General features: G+C 31.7%; 1 protein-coding gene and 3 long non-coding RNA genes across 8 annotated transcripts in view; 3 read left to right on the forward strand and 1 right to left on the reverse strand.

Annotated features, from left to right (window-relative positions):
- The window catches only part of LOC108735146 (zinc finger SWIM domain-containing protein 8), a 75,318-nt gene extending 66,723 nt beyond the window's left edge, over positions 1-8,595 (forward strand). The window contains exons 10-13 of one of the 2 annotated variants that reach the window (XM_025976658.1): positions 7,452-7,514; positions 7,579-7,971; positions 8,036-8,360; positions 8,503-8,595. In XM_025976658.1, the coding sequence (XP_025832443.1) occupies positions 7,452-7,514; positions 7,579-7,971; positions 8,036-8,360; positions 8,503-8,569 (848 nt within the window). In that variant the 3' untranslated portion in view covers positions 8,570-8,595. Of the gene's footprint in view, positions 1-7,438; positions 7,515-7,578; positions 7,972-8,035; positions 8,361-8,502 lie in introns of both variants that reach the window. The other variant, XM_025976657.1, reaches the window with a different exon arrangement.
- LOC112905051 lies at positions 927-2,427 on the reverse strand. The gene is made up of 2 exons (XR_003231536.1): positions 2,290-2,427; positions 927-2,181 (listed from the first exon to the last, which is right to left on the reverse strand). It is a non-coding gene; the product is annotated as an uncharacterized LOC112905051 (long non-coding RNA).
- On the forward strand, positions 2,158-7,418 carry LOC108735159. Of its 4 annotated transcripts, none has more exons than XR_003231533.1 (8): positions 2,158-2,260; positions 2,431-2,659; positions 5,088-5,369; positions 5,922-6,028; positions 6,101-6,223; positions 6,399-6,644; positions 7,039-7,310; positions 7,379-7,418. It is a non-coding gene; the product is annotated as an uncharacterized LOC108735159 (long non-coding RNA). The 4 variants fall into 4 exon arrangements; XR_003231534.1 differs by having other exon boundaries at positions 2,246-2,260; positions 2,421-2,659; XR_001937526.2 differs by lacking the exon at positions 5,088-5,369 and having other exon boundaries at positions 2,159-2,260.
- Positions 8,596-14,059: 5,464 nt separating the features above from the next.
- On the forward strand, positions 14,060-16,141 carry LOC112905049. Its single transcript, XR_003231531.1, has 3 exons — positions 14,060-15,367; positions 15,817-15,923; positions 15,993-16,141. It is a non-coding gene; the product is annotated as an uncharacterized LOC112905049 (long non-coding RNA).
- The last annotated feature ends 45 nt before the right edge of the window (positions 16,142-16,186 follow it).

A 16,186-nucleotide genomic window follows, 5' to 3' on the forward strand; every position in this document is an offset into this window, starting at 1 on the left:
ATGCAAAAAATACCAATGTAATATTTGGCATGATTTCTATTTTCCCAAATTTTTCTTTATTTTTGATTAATTAATGAATTAAGTAATTAATGTTAATAAGTTGTTGCTACATATCTATCTGTCTGTATCAAAAAGTATTCCTTCTTATTCTCTTAAATGTTTGTTGAAAAATTGATTAATTAATTGACTAGGTAGATAATTTTAGTGAGTTGAAAAAAGTTGTTAGGATAAATATAAATATAAATAGTTGTAAGTTGCACATATAAGTATTCATATTTTAGAGAATTATTTTTTTAAATCCTTAACGAACCCATTATATATAAATATACCTATTATTAAATATAATTAAGTAAGGTTTTTGTTTTAAGAAGCATAAAAAACACGAGAGAAAAATGGCTGATATGTTGTAAAAATGAACATAGGTAGAGTCTTCAAATCATAAAAATTAATGTTGTCGTGGAACTATTTTTTTGTTAGTGTGACAGTGAGTTGTTCTTTACTAACAACTTTGCGCAGTAATCCTTAAAAAAACCGAAAAAATTCTTTGTCATTTCAACTTACTGGTTTTTTTAATTATTACTTTACACCTTGTTTTACTAACCAATGTTACTAAACGAAACGATTTTTTTTAAATAATCAAAAAAATTTTATCTAATAAAGGTCTACTTTTGTTTGAAAAGGATAAGGTTTTCAAGGCTGGCGTTATCTGAAGAGCGCTTGATGGCTATTGTCTAGGATATGGTTAGCATCCTCAAGGAACGTGGCGAAGGCATAAAATCCTTCACTGAAGTTGTGCCACGTTCCCTGGAGATGCCAACCACAACAGCTGGTGAATATTGGATTAAACGACTCCATCTTTATAGGAGAATACAGCCATCGAGTGCTCTTAAGATTTCATTTGTTTAACATGCATATGTAAGTGTCGCTTTTAATTAATTTCTTTTCATTTAGATATTTTTTACACAGTACATATCAAAAACATATTCGGTATTTCTAAGGATTTTTTTTGTACTTTCGTTCTATATGTTTTTCTTTTAAATCTAACAGTGCCTGAAAAAAACTTGCATGAACGCAAATTTTTATACTTTCTTGCTCTAAGATGGATGTTTTTAATGTACATGTAATGATGCATAAAATAATAATCCATATGTTAGACAGTTGTAATATTAATAAGAAGTATGATAACTTGACAACTTTTTCGTAATTTCAAGAATATATTATATATAAATATATATACAAATATAATAAAGTATATAGTACTCTGTAATCGTTGAAACGAAAAGAAATGAAAGAGCACATCTATAGTCAAAAGAACGTAAATGAAAAAAAGAAATAATAAATTCATAGTCGATGTGTGGTAGTGAAACACAGGTGTAAGGTGGTGGTAAATCCACCGGAAACATATTAATATGAAAAAGGTGTAATATTAACCAAACATATTTTTTCACAGCTTATCCTAAACTTATAAGATGTTAGTCTCATAAAACATATAACGGAGATTATCACACGTATTTACTTTACACTCGTCTGTCTAACTTGTTCAACTTTTTTGTGTTCGTCCCTTATAAACGATTATGAATATAATTCATTGTCATAAATACATACACATAAGTATATTGTTTTTTTTATTATTCAGTAATGTACTTTAACTACGTATTTTAATAAAAACCAATAGTTAGCCGCGCATTATTTGTATTAATTTCTTTATTTTTAAATGACCTTATGCTTCATTATTCCTAGATGTAGAATTCACATAAAACGGGTAAGTTCCTAATACTTGTAATCCGGTTTTTATTATTTTTATTTAATGTATTTCTCTTCTTACCATTTACATGACATACTATACTAAATATCTACTTGTTCAGATTTCTGAGTATAAATAAAACTTTTTTAAATATATTTTGGAAAAATTGTAGAAAACAGAAGCGTAGACAATTTTTTATGAAGGAACTATTCCAGAATTCTCAAATTTATTTTGAGAAATACAGGTCTATATTTGTTATTAAATTAATAACGTAAAATATAGTAGATAAACTTTTTGCATGCACCTTGTATATGACAAAGCTTCTGGTGACCTTGGTAACTAGTCGCAGCTATCTTCAGTTCAGATTGGTTTTGCAGCTAGTTGATATTAACCTTATCTATGATCATCTATGATATTAACCTCACTTCTGTTGAAAACTACATGAATAAGATCTTATTATGGTATAAAGTGGCAGAATTATGTTATGGTTATCATGTTTATTTCGTGTCTTATTTAGTAAGTATTCTTAATTTGGTTTTCCTTACCCATTTTAATGTCAGTTGGAAGTACATGTTTATTTCTAATAAAAACTTGTGTGGCTCCCTGCATTTCTTATTCTTTAACATTTTGTCACATTATCTAATATACAGACTAAGCAATTTACATTTAACTGTAGCATTTTGCAGAAATATCACATAAACTTTGGACACTGTATGTTAGACATGGGTCATAGCTTTTAGCAGTCGTCTTGCACTGCAGAACATGACAATACCTAGCTTATAGCAGTCGTTTTCCACTCCAGAACATCACAATACCTCAAAGAAGCCTGAAAGTGCCTTTTCTTACACTTAAACCAGACAACCTGGAACTGTTTGGCAAACTTTGAGTGCACTTGCGGTTATCACAATTAGAAGGGTAAGCAACAATAAGTTTATTAATTGGTTTAAGTATATATGTAGGTATTAATCCTTTTACGATTTATTTGTAGGAATTCACAACTATGCATAGCAAATATACAGTATAAAGCATTAGAATTTGGTCTGACAAATTAACAAATTCATTTTAAATATTTTGAAAAAATATCAGCAATTACGAAAACTTCGTATATACATTGCATGAATGTACATACGAAGCTTTCCTATTAACAGTTTTATATATGCTAGTATATGTTGCATTGATATATAGGGTGTATACAATATTTTGAGAATTGTGTTATACTTTATTTAAATATTTATTTGAAAAATATAAATAATAAAAATTACTTTAAATACACTAAATCAAGAAAGCTTCTTGCCTTTTTAGATTAATGTTTGAAATTTAAACCTATTTATTCTTTAAACATGCATAGGAGTCAAAAATTAAATAGTTTCAACTTGCTAAATAAATATTCTTGGAGTAATTAAGAATGACAAAATTTAGTAAGTTTTAGGACNTTATAGGGCATGAAAAGGAAATCAATATATTTCTTATTGAAGGTATATGAATGCGGCTTAAGCTTAAGAATACAAGTTTTTAAGTTAATTTGAAGTGGTACTTTTTAGTAAAAAAAAGTGACAAACAGTCATGCTCAGTGTGTAAGTCTGTTACATGCATGTGGATATGATGTATGCTGAAACAAGGGTACCCATAGTTTGTTGCTTTAGTAATATATATATTGCTCTTTTACAATTTGCGTTTTTTTCAGTGTTGAATTATACGATTTATAAATGAAACGACTTTGATAATATCAAAAGAATACTTAAATGTCTTTATGATTATTATGAAGAAAGTTATTTACTGTGTAAGTGAAATAAGAAACTTTACTGCAGAAGACAAGCTTAACTTGCAAAATGACATTTCCGAATCTGATTAGAAATTATAGATTCGTATATCAAGGTTCACTTTTTACTTTGACGAATACCTACCTATGTTAAACGTTACTTTCTTACATGTTTGTTTTTTAACTTTTATAAGAGAGTAGTTTGGGTTGCCTACCGACACATTCAATTTCTGAGAGTTAATTTTTGTTATTTATGTGAATTTGACCATCAAAGGTGACTTTTCATTCGTACGACAGGTCCGGATTAAAATTATTTGTGAGATGTCTACTGACTACAATTAATATTTCTGGTGAAGGTTGAAATTAAGTTAAAATTTTTAATTGTAATGTTTAGGTAAAAGTCTTGAATGAATTCCAAAGATTGATAATAATAGCGCATGTTTATTTTCCCAAATTTATCTATTAAAGATTTGGATATTTTTTGAATATGCGTTGATAAATTTTCAGCTAATTTTACTCAATTACACAATAAAATTAAAATGCATGCACTGAATTTAAAATTCATCGTTTAATTGCTCAGTAGTGTTAATTGGCTCAACATAAACTAATTGTTTTAAGTGGACCCATAAAATGTCTGAAGGGTTAAGTTATAAATATTTTTTATTGAAATGTGTTTGCTTTTTTTCTACTTTAGAATGATCAATGAATTGGTAAATAAAATATTAACGTATTTTTTAAGACTGAAAATCTAAATGAAGTTTTATCTGAAGAAAGTTACTCTTTGATTTATAATTAGAATTCTAGTTTTTTTATATAACATTTCATTTTGGCCGTTTAGTTGCGAAACACCCTGTATAAATACTTAACTGTACTTGAATTTTCATTATAAATTTTCATTTATTTTCGGAAGTAATCCAATGAAAATGAATAATAAAAATTCTGTTTGAATTTAATAGTGGAAATATTTTCCTGAATTCGGATCTGCTTTGTTGAGTTGTTTATTCTTCAAACGAAATTGCTTTTACATATTGAAAGTGGAAAATTAAATGGCTTTTAACCGTAGAAGAAATAAATGTGACGAACTGTTGAAAGTATGCGGTCTGGTATCGCTGAGGGAGCGGGGTAAAGAGACTACGGTGAAAGGAACCGTTTGAATGTTTTATCTCATATCGTTATCTCTTGAGATTATTAGCTTGGCAACATGACTCATGTTGTTTGAACGATTGCTTACGAAAATAATATAAAGACTTCTTAGGTATAATTTAGAATAAATAATTAACAAATGCTAAATTGCAAGTTTTTTGTATTAATTATTTTTTAAGTTCCAATCTTGCTAATAATCCGCTAAACCATTATCTATAAATTGGAAATATAAATAGGCGTTTAACATAAATATTTTTTTCATTTAGATATTTAGTTTTATATTTTTATTTTTTCGTTATTTCAAAAGCAGGTCTTTGTTTCATTCTTAGATAATGTATATTTCTAAACATAATTTAAACCAGAATATTTATTTTTCGTCTCTAATGCTCTATTTTTAAAGTGTTCTCCATTTTTCTCGCTCTCGTATACAATTATTTCTAGAGTTGTGGTCAGGCGATAGAACTTGCAGGAAGTAAAACGTACGTAATTTCAATTTTGTAAAAGTGGGGTGGAAAGTCGTCAAGCAATCGATTAAATTACGAAATATTTGCCGCGAACCGTCGCAGAAGTCTAATATGATGCTTCTGCGTACCGTTTCTACGTCATTACCGCTTCGGGCAGTAGCATTCTTGCAAGCCTGTTAGCAGTGTCCAGTGCATAAGTGTATCTCGTTTCTGTAGTCCGCTGGTCTATGCTGTCTATAAACGAAGACGATGCCTGAAGGTATTTAGCCCTAATCCTTATTCAATTTTCATTTGATTGTGTGGAATATGTTTCTATTTCGTGATTAATAGGTTTCGATTACCGTTGCTTTGATCTTTTTTGACGTGATGTCTTCGTGTTTCAACATGGGAGTCCATCTTGGCATCTTCTCTGTCCGTTCATCTACTGTGAATTTTTATAAATTTTTAGTTTACTTGAGGTGGAATAATTAAACTTTTGTTAGAATTTTTGAATTTTTAAAACTGGTCTAGGCGATGATTGTAGATTTTTCATATTGATGTGACCATGCCTCGAAAAAATGCCTTCGTTTTATAGCCAAAATATGTAAAATATTTCTCAAAAATATTACTCTGCCTTCAAAAATTCTATATTTCTGTTAGAAAAATTTTCATTTTTGCCTTGTTATTCTAGAGTTTGGATTTTAACTTGTTTTTTTTTTTTATAATAATACANCCTTCAAAAGTTCTAAACTTCTGTTAGAAAAATTTTCATTTTTGCCTCGTTATTTTAGAGTTTGGATTTTAACTTGTTTTTTTTTTTTATATAATACAGGCTTGCTGTGATAACAACCTAGGATTGGATAGACAAACTATTTTATTTCCAAAAATGCCTCTAATGAGCTGATTGAAAAATTCAATGGACATGATATGTTAACAATGGTAATTATTATCATTAATAATAAACTAACAAAACCTAGTGAACATATAAGTAATATTAAATTGTTTCAACAGGTTTCCATTAAAACATAAAGATGAACATGAGATAAATCAAAACGAGTCGACACGTGGAGTAACAGAGCCCCACTCATACTTTCTTCTCTTGGACTTGGAAAGGGCGGTTGTATTTATGAACTGGTTTGTAAATTTTTAAATCTTGTATTTCGTTAATTTGACAATAATTACTACTAAAATTTTTTACTCTTCTGTATTGTAGTAGTAGGTAAATGATTGAGTTTGATATTCTATAATTTTATTGATAGTTATGGTTCTTAATATTTGAGATGAAAGTAACATTAAATTGTTTCAACAGGTTATCATTTAAACACGTTAAATGAACAAGGAGACAAACAAGTAAGAAGGATTCGAAACCTGGAGAAGCGAAGTCCCGTTAATGTTTTTTAGGAAAAACATGCAGTTTAATCATACTGGTGTACACAAGATTGCACATGTGACGTTGTGTCTTCTGCTCTGTGGCTCATTTCACCATCAGCGGTATTAGTATTCCTTTCAACTGCTGTCAACGCTTAGGACTCGAGCACCTTCGGTATTCGTCGAGGTAAGCAATGGTTTTACTGTACTTTATTTTCGTAGTAATTTGTCATTTCTGGCATCTATGGTTTTCCTTCTGACAGTTATCTATTATCCACAGCAACGTAGCCGTGCATCTGTGATATTTGGTATTTCTTTTAACAATTATCTATTGTCTACATCATAAATTGCCGTTGTTGCGCCTATGATTAGTTCGCAACATTTATCTATGCTATGATGTAAATTGACACTTGTCGCCATTTTACAATGCTGTCACTTTACTTGCGTTTTGATGCATGTTTTGTTGTATTTCATATCTTATTTGTGTGAGAGTGTGTAATTAATTGGTACTTTCTTTCAGGTGTTTAATGCCTTCCGTAATTAATAGTGTAATTAATACGTTTTTTTGTTAATTTCTGCAGATTGTTCAACAAATGCAAAAGAAATAAAGTTCAGTTTGGTCCTACCAATGTCTACTGGGGCGGCATCTTTCCTGGATTGTATTCTAGATTAGCTGTTTACATCTTTGCCTTGCAACATTATGAAGTTAATTTTCAACTGATGTGTGAGAGCAACTGGAGATTAATTTGAATTCCATGGAAACAACAAATTTTCTGCGATGGTATCTCTGCCGGATTTGTTTTGCTTTTTACACCTTCAAAGTTTGGAACGTTACAGTCCACAGTTAATTAAGGTGAGAATACTTGATACATTTAATTTTAATTGCTCTTTATTAATCTGTTACCACCGTATCTGTTTCAGATCGACGCTGGAGAAGACAAAGAAGATCCCGTAGTTAAAATAGTTCTNTCTCAATATCAGATGCCCCCGCAAGGCGTTCCACCCAACTATCAAACTGGTCAGCCCCCGGCATACAATAACATGCCTGTCAGCACTGGTAAATTTTATAAAACGTTTCTTTAAAAGTTATGTCTTATTTGTTGTTTCCTGTTTTTTACTAGGTGGACCCATTCAACAAAACATTCAATATTATGGTGCAGCTGTTACGATAGCGCAAGCACCTAATCTTCATCCACCGCCGGTGCCTGCGGGAGCTCCTCATATGTATCCAGTGTCGATGCCTGCCCCTGGCGGAGGCCCCGGCCCAGGTTCGGGTCCTGCACCCAACAATATGTCAGCCCAACAGCCTTCCGTCAGGCCTCCACCTCACCGTCAGACACAGCAATTCAGTCAGGCGCAGTTATATTACCTATTAGCTGCTTACAGGGTGGGCATGTTGGCTATGGAGACTTTAGCAAGGCGAGTGCACGACGATCGACCTCAGGCCAAGTATGCCAGGAACCCCCCTTACGGAGAAGATGTTAAATGGCTGTTGCGTATATCAAAACACCTGGGTGAGTCTTGGATAGAAGGGAAATTCAATGTTCATGTATTTCTAAATGTTTTCTATTGATTCAGGCACGCATTATCTTCATCAGTTCTGTATTTGTGCCGTCAACTCTATTGTAAGTCCGTTCGTGCTACACGATGTGGCGATCGAATCTGCTCAATATCTATCTCGTAATAATCCTGCCCTCGTGATGCAGCATCTTCGAACGGCACTTGCGCCCCTGGTACAGAAGTGCCAGCAGATGTACATACAGTGTATGCATCAGAAATTGTATCATCTTATGCCAAATGATTATGAGGAGTTTGTAAGCATCGTATGTTCGGCTCGTGCCGCCTTTCAAATTACGCCCGAAGGAAGCACCCAATTCAAGGAATGGCTTCAGTCTATTAGAAGGTAAGTGTTTGTCTTGGAAAATTATTGTTTAGAAAAGTTGATTTTCTATAATTCCAATATCTGATTTATGTGATCAAGGTAGAGCATGATTTGTTTTAATGTTGACCTATATATTTTAGCGATGTATTTCTATATATTTCAGATCGAAATCCTGCAAGAAAGATCTCTGGACTCAGATAAATACAGCCTTGCAGGCGAATAATAAATGACAAAGGTCGCCGCTAGTTCATCTGTTTAGTGTAAATTTTCGTAAGGATTCGAACCCTCCGCAGTCTCCACTGTCGTCCCATTCCTTCGATATCCAAAATAATTCCGAAAATCACATCGACAGCAAGTCCACTTCAGGCGCTTTCGCGCCTAGTTGTATTGTAAAGTCTCCGCCCATCGATTCCATCATCACACCGCATCATTTCCAAGACGAAAACTTATTTCACTCGTCAAATTCTTTTGTTCTACCACCTCCTCCTCCTTCTTCTTCTCGTTCTCCTTGTTCATCGCCACAACCATTACGAACACATTTTGGAACCGATACTTCTTCCCCTCTTTTTTCTTCCCGTTCTGCACCCGCTTTGCTTTCACCATCAGCGTCAGTATACGTCGATCCTAGTTCGTCTTCGTCTCGCTTTACGTCTGCTTTACTTTCTTATCGTTCTGTGCCGGTGGTCTTTCCACCACACGTCATCGAGAGGACCGATTACCTTGATCCTTCTTCTGTACCTTTAAGGTCGTATCTTGTCGTTTCTTCATTTTCCCCTCGCACAAGCCATCGTGATCCGTTTTCACCTCAAGTTGATCCCCCTACAACTGTCTCTGCTTTTCTGCCCCAACGTTACACAGAGCATTCGGTTCCCCCCCATTTATCGAACCTTTTCGACTGCAAATCTGACAGTTAGTTGATCGCTTTAATTTTTCGTTTTTCATTAATTATGCAATTGTGCTCACTAGTTGAAGGCTGTATTTCGTTTTCATTTGAGGAAGGAATATTATAAAAAATATATATCGCGCTGTATAAGTTTGCACACTCTCAGGTTTTCGCATGTTCTTCGTTTGCTCGTTGTTAGAGTGCTCTTCTTCGTTTCGACAACACGTACACTCTCACACACACGCAGATGTTGATATATATATATGTTTCGAATGTAATTTGTAATATATTTCTGCTGATTACGAACGACTTCCTTAGCAGTTTCTTGTCTTCAATTCACGATCCATCGACGATTGCGCGACTTGGTGTAAATGTGTTCAAAATAATCGAATGTATGTAATTTTATTGGTAACACTTAAATGCGTTATTTTCGTTGATTGATTTCTGAGGAGCCTGTTGTTTGATGAAGGAAATATCGATTTCTATTTCGATTTCTACTTTATAGATCTCATGAAGTAATTGAAGTAGCCTTAGATATATGTATACATATATTCCATTTTCGTTCTAACGCATTATTTAATTCTTATTGAAACATTTGTGAAATAAGTTGCCATCTTATGGTACTTTGTCTGTAATAAAAATTGTTGACATCAGCAGGCTCTTTATATTCGTAATATCGTAGATTTAGGGTTGCGTAGTTTGAAGGAGTATTTATCCTTTGAAAGGATAAGTGGAGTATATAAACGTTAAATAATTAATTACTAAAAAATGATACACACTATCTTTTAATGAAAATGCCGAAGTGTTTGTTTAGTTTCCCTTACAGATGGATTTAAAATAGGGTCTNGGTGTATACAATATTTTGAGAATTGTGTTATACTTTATTTAAATATTTATTTGAAAAATATAAATGTGGAACTATTTTTTTGTTAGTGTGACAGTGAGTTGTTCTTTACTAACAACTTTGCGCAGTAATCCTTAAAAAAACCGAAAAAATTCTTCGTCATTTCAACTTACTGGTTTTTTTAATTATTACTTTACACCTTGTTTTACTAACCAATGTTACTAAACGAAACGATTTTTTTTAAATAATCAAAAAAATTTTATCTAATAAAGGTCTACTTTTGTTTGAAAAGGATAAGGTTTTCAAGGCTGGCGTTATCTGAAGAGCGCTTGATGGCTATTGTCTAGGATATGGTTAGCATCCTCAAGGAACGTGGCGAAGGCATAAAATCCTTCACTGAAGTTGTGCCACGTTCCCTGGAGATGCCAACCACAACAGCTGGTGAATATTGGATTAAACGACTCCATCTTTATAGGAGAATACAGCCATCGAGTGCTCTTAAGATTTCATTTGTTTAACATGCATATATAAGTGTCGCTTTTAATTAATTTCTTTTCATTTAGATATTTTTTACACAGTACATATCAAAAACATATTCGGTATTTCTAAGGATTTTTTTTGTACTTTCGTTCTATATGTTTTTCTTTTAAATCTAACAGTGCCTGAAAAAAACTTGCATGAACGCAAATTTTTATACTTTCTTGCTCTAAGATGGATGTTTTTAATGTACATGTAATGATGCATAAAATAATAATCCATATGTTAGACAGTTGTAATATTAATAAGAAGTATGATAACTTGACAACTTTTTCGTAATTTCAAGAATATATTATATATAAATATATATACAAATATAATAAAGTATATAGTACTCTGTAATCGTTGAAACGAAAAGAAATGAAAGAGCACATCTATAGTCAAAAGAACGTAAATGAAAAAAAGAAATAATAAATTCATAGTCGATGTGTGGTAGTGAAACACAGGTGTAAGGTGGTGGTAAATCCACCGGAAACATATTAATATGAAAAAGGTGTAATATTAACCAAACATATTTTTTCACAGCTTATCCTAAACTTATAAGATGTTAGTCTCATAAAACATATAACGGAGATTATCACACGTATTTACTTTACACTCGTCTGTCTAACTTGTTCAACTTTTTTGTGTTCGTCCCTTATAAACGATTATGAATATAATTCATTGTCATAAATACATACACATAAGTATATTGTTTTTTTTATTATTCAGTAATGTACTTTAACTACGTATTTTAATAAAAACCAATAGTTAGCCGCGCATTATTTGTATTAATTTCTTTATTTTTAAATGACCTTATGCTTCATTATTCCTAGATGTAGAATTCACATAAAACGGGTAAGTTCCTATTACTTGTAATCCGGTTTTTATTATTTTTATTTAATCTGCAGAGCGCACTTCAGGTCCGTATCGTTGTAATTATTATCAAACTTTTGCTCGGCGACGTTCGACTTTGTTCGCGCAAACCCTTCAGCCTTGAGTAAAAAAAAAAATTAAAAATAAATTCTGTGCCTTGGACATTTACTATTAATAATTATTGTTATTAGTGACCGAAAACAAGAAACATGCGGACCTCTGTGCAAACGTAGAAAGTGTAAAAAAAAAAAATGAGGGCGAAGCGTTAATAAAGTCGAATAGTAGCGAAAAACCAGGGAAGAAATTTTCGTATGGTCTCAATTTTTTAAAAATTCTAGTAAATTGAACACAGTGGCTTGGATTGTTTTAAATGTTAATAATCTATTAAATGGTATCAATAATTAACTTTCGAGTTTTATTTTTTTAAATATTTGGTAAAATAATGTATAAATAAGAATAAAATACATGCGATGTTAAATTAAAACTATAAGAGAAACAAAAATGTATTCAGTTACAGTCGTTACATCTTTTATAAGTTTTTCCCAGCCACTGTGCAATTCTTTTTTTAATTTGTACACTGTATTGAGTAGTTAAGCACATTTATTAAGTAATTCTAAAAGATCTATAGCTATTTCGTGTAAAATGTTTTATTTTGGTACGTATAAAAGGTAGATTATTATTATTATTATATAAGTTGTAAATTGATCTTTTCAAGAGATAATTTTTTAAATATTTCACAGGTATAATTCCGAAACGATATCCCTGCTCCATAACACATTAATAGAATCTAATGGGTTACGTTAAGGTAAAACAAAACAAAAGAAAAGATAACGAACATTTACATGCAAAAAATACCNCAAAGGGAAGTCTAGTGAGCAGGGAAAAAATATTTTAGCGAAAATTATATAATTGTAAACTTTATTTAAAAATATATGGACAACACATCACACACTACAATCCACTGAGGAAAACTTGTAATTACTTCCCTTTAACACTTCCCACAACCCCAAGTTGATTGGGGTTGAGGGATGGTGTTTTAGATAAATACCAGTAATTAGAACGCAAAATCGGTTTCGAATAGCAGTGCTTTTAAGCAATCCCCAAATGCAATTTTTAAAGACTACTCCCCACCCTCCAAAGATTTGGGGTTGTGGAGAGTATTATAGGGAAGTAATTAAAACATTACTCAGTAAATTGTGGTTTGTTGTTTAATAAAGTTTATTAATTATATTAATGCAAATAGGTGATAAATAGTGTTACCAGTAAAAAATAATATTAGTTTACACATTAGGTACGAACGCACAAATTCTACGTCAAGCCTAATACGTAATGTTCCGCTTCTTCGTCTTAATAATTTTTTATGGAAGAAATTACTTAATGACTGTAAAAAATAAATTATTTGGTAATGGCAATAAATTTCTTTTTTCTATTTTTCTCTTTGCATTTTTTATATGAAAGCGCTCAGTTCAATTCCTATTTCTATATTTTTACTTTATTTATCTTGTAATATGCTAGCATTTAAAATATCATTTTACATTGTGAATACGTTAACTTGCCAAGCAAAATAGTTTAAGAGATAGATAACAACACAAAGACAAACATATGACGTACGTAAGTAAAAAAGCAGTTCAAACCACAGTTGCCCCTTTACCCCGCTCTTCTAAGAAAACAGACTTACTACTCCTTCGATTAAAAGACCGTCAACGTAAAGACAACAAGTTTGTATGAGGTGAAGCCCCGTTAATGTTTTTTAGGGAAAACATGCAGTCCAATTCACACTGGTGTACATAAGTTTGCGCAAGTGACGTTGTGTCTTCTGCTCTGTGGCTCATTTCACCATCGATGGTATTGGTATTCCTTTCAAAAGTATCTGTTGTTAGAGGCAGTTCTCTGCTGTCAACGATTACGAATAAAACTCGAGCACCTTCGGTATTCGTCGAGGTAAGCAATGGTTTTACTGTACTTTTATTTTCGTAGTAATTTGTTATCTCTGGCATCTATGGTTTTCTTTCTGACAGTTATCTATTATCCACAGCAACGTAGCCGTGCATCTATGATATTTGGTATTTCTTTTAACAATTATATATTGTCCACATCATAAATTGGAGTTGTATGCTTCTATGATTAGCTCGCAACATTTATCTATGCTATGATATAGATTGACACTTGATGCATGGTTTGTTATATTTCATATCTTATTTATGTGAGAGTGTGTAATTAATTGGTACTTTCTTTTAGGTGTTTAATGCCTTCCGTAATTAATAGTGTAATTAATACGTTTTTTTGTTCATTTCTGCAGATTGTTCAACAAATGCAAAAGAAATAAAGTTCAGTTTGGTCCAACTGAAACAACCAATGTCTAACTGCTTTTTTACTTACGTACGTCATATGTTTGTCTTTGTGTTGTTATCTATCTCTTAAACTATTTTGCTTGGCAAGTTAACGTATTCACAATGTAAAATGATATTTTAAATGCTAGCATATTACAAGATAAATAAAGTAAAAATATAGAAATAGGAATTGAACTGAGCGCTTTCATATAAAAAATGCAAAGAGAAAAATAGAAAAAAGAAATTTATTGCCATTACCAAATAATTTATTTTTTACAGTCATTAAGTAATTTCTTCCATAAAAAATTATTAAGACGAAGAAGCGGAACATTACGTATTAGGCTTGACGTAGAATTTGTGCGTTCGTACCTAATGTGTAAACTAATATTATTTTTTACTGGTAACACTATTTATCACCTATTTGCATTAATATAATTAATAAACTTTATTAAACAACAAACCACAATTTACTGAGTAATGTTTTAATTACTTCCCTATAATACTCTCCACAACCCCAAATCTTTGGAGGGTGGGGAGTAGTCTTTAAAAATTGCATTTGGGGATTGCTTAAAAGCACTGCTCTTCGAAACCGATTTTGCGTTCTAATTACTGGTATTTATCTAAAACACCATCCCTCAACCCCAATCAACTTGGGGTTGTGGGAAGTGTTAAAGGGAAGTAATTACAAGTTTTCCTCAGTGGATTGTGGTGTGTGATGTGTTGTCCATATATTTTTAAATAAAGTTTACAATTATATAATTTTCGCTAAAATATTTTTTCCCTGCTCACTAGACTTCCCTTTGACACCTCCGAAAACGTTAAATTGGTAACGGGTGGGGGATGTTTTTTTTTTAAATAATTGTCTTTTCGCGAAAAGTTCCTAATACACATTTTCAAAATTAATTAATCTTAGAAATCGAGTTACAAAATTTTGTTTTGCAAATCCGTAGAAAAAGCAATCTTTCAAGCTTTCATCCTTTTAGGGATCTAATTTTGAAAATTTCTTATTGCACTTTTATGTTGTATAAGGAACATGTTTGTAAAAATTTATGTTTCATCACAATCAGCTATAAAATCAGCTAAACGACTATTAATTGTATGTGAAAGATATGCCTATTATAAGTGATCTTATTTTAAATTGGATATTTAGTTGTTCATTTTTATTTGCTTATTGTAATTTCAAAAGAGCGAATTATGTCTCGCCCTTAAATAATTTATATTCTGTAACATAATTGAAGCTAGAAAAAAAAAGCCATAATCTTGTTTATCTCTAATGTTCTTTTCTCTCAGTTTTCACCGTCTCTCTCGCTCTTGTATTTAGTTATATTTCTGGAGTTGTGATCAGGCGATGAAGCAATAACGTACATGTTTTCAATTGGTTAAATTACGAAATATTTGCCGGGAACCGTCGCAGAAATGTAATATGATGCTTCTGCGTACCGTTTCTGCGTCATTACCGCTTCAGGCATTAGCATTCGCAAATCCTTGCAAGCCTGATAGCAGTGTTCAGTGCATGAGTGTATCTCGTTTTTGCTGTCCGTTGGTCTATGCTGTCTATAAAGGGAGACGACGCCTGAAGGTATTTAGCCCTAATCGTTATTCAATTTTCATTTGATTGTGTGGAATATGTTCCTATTTCGTGATTGATTGGTTTCGATTACCGTTGCTTTGATCTTTTTTGACGTGATGTATTCATGCTTCAACGTGGTAGTCCATCTTGGCATCTTCTCTGTCTGTTCATCTACTGTGAATTTTTATAAGTTTTTACTTTATTTGAGGTGGAATAATAAGGGTTTTGTTATAATTTTTGAATTTTCAAAACAGGTTTAGGCGATGATTGTAGATTTTTCATATCGATGTGACCACGCCTCGAAAAATTACCTTCGTCTTTTATAGCCAAAATATGTAAAATATTTCTCAAAAATATTACTCTACCTTCAAAAGTTCTAAATATCTGTTAGAAAAATTTTCATTTTTGCCTCATTATTCTACAGTTTGGATTTTAACTTTTTTTTTTATATAATATAGGCTTGCTGTGATAACAACCTAGGATTGGATGGACAAACTATTTTATTTCCAAAAATGCCTCTAAGGAGCTGATTGAAAAATTCATTGGACATAAAATGTTAACAGTGGTAATTATCATTAATAATAAAATAACAAAACCTAATGAACATATAAGTAATATTAAATTGTTTCAACAGGTTTCCATTAAAACATAAAGATGAACATGAGGAGGTAAATCAAAAGGAGTCGAAACGTGGAGAAACAGAGCCCCCCACTCATACATTCTTCTCTTGGACTTGGAAAGGACAGTTGTATTTATGAAATGGTTTGTGAATTTTTAAATCTTGTATTTCGTTAGTTTGACAATAATTACTACTACAATTTTTTACTC

Source organism: Agrilus planipennis, unplaced genomic scaffold (assembly GCF_000699045.2).
Source record: "Agrilus planipennis isolate EAB-ADULT unplaced genomic scaffold, Apla_2.0 scaffold102, whole genome shotgun sequence".
In the NCBI taxonomy this organism is placed as follows: Eukaryota; Metazoa; Arthropoda; class Insecta; order Coleoptera; family Buprestidae; genus Agrilus; species Agrilus planipennis.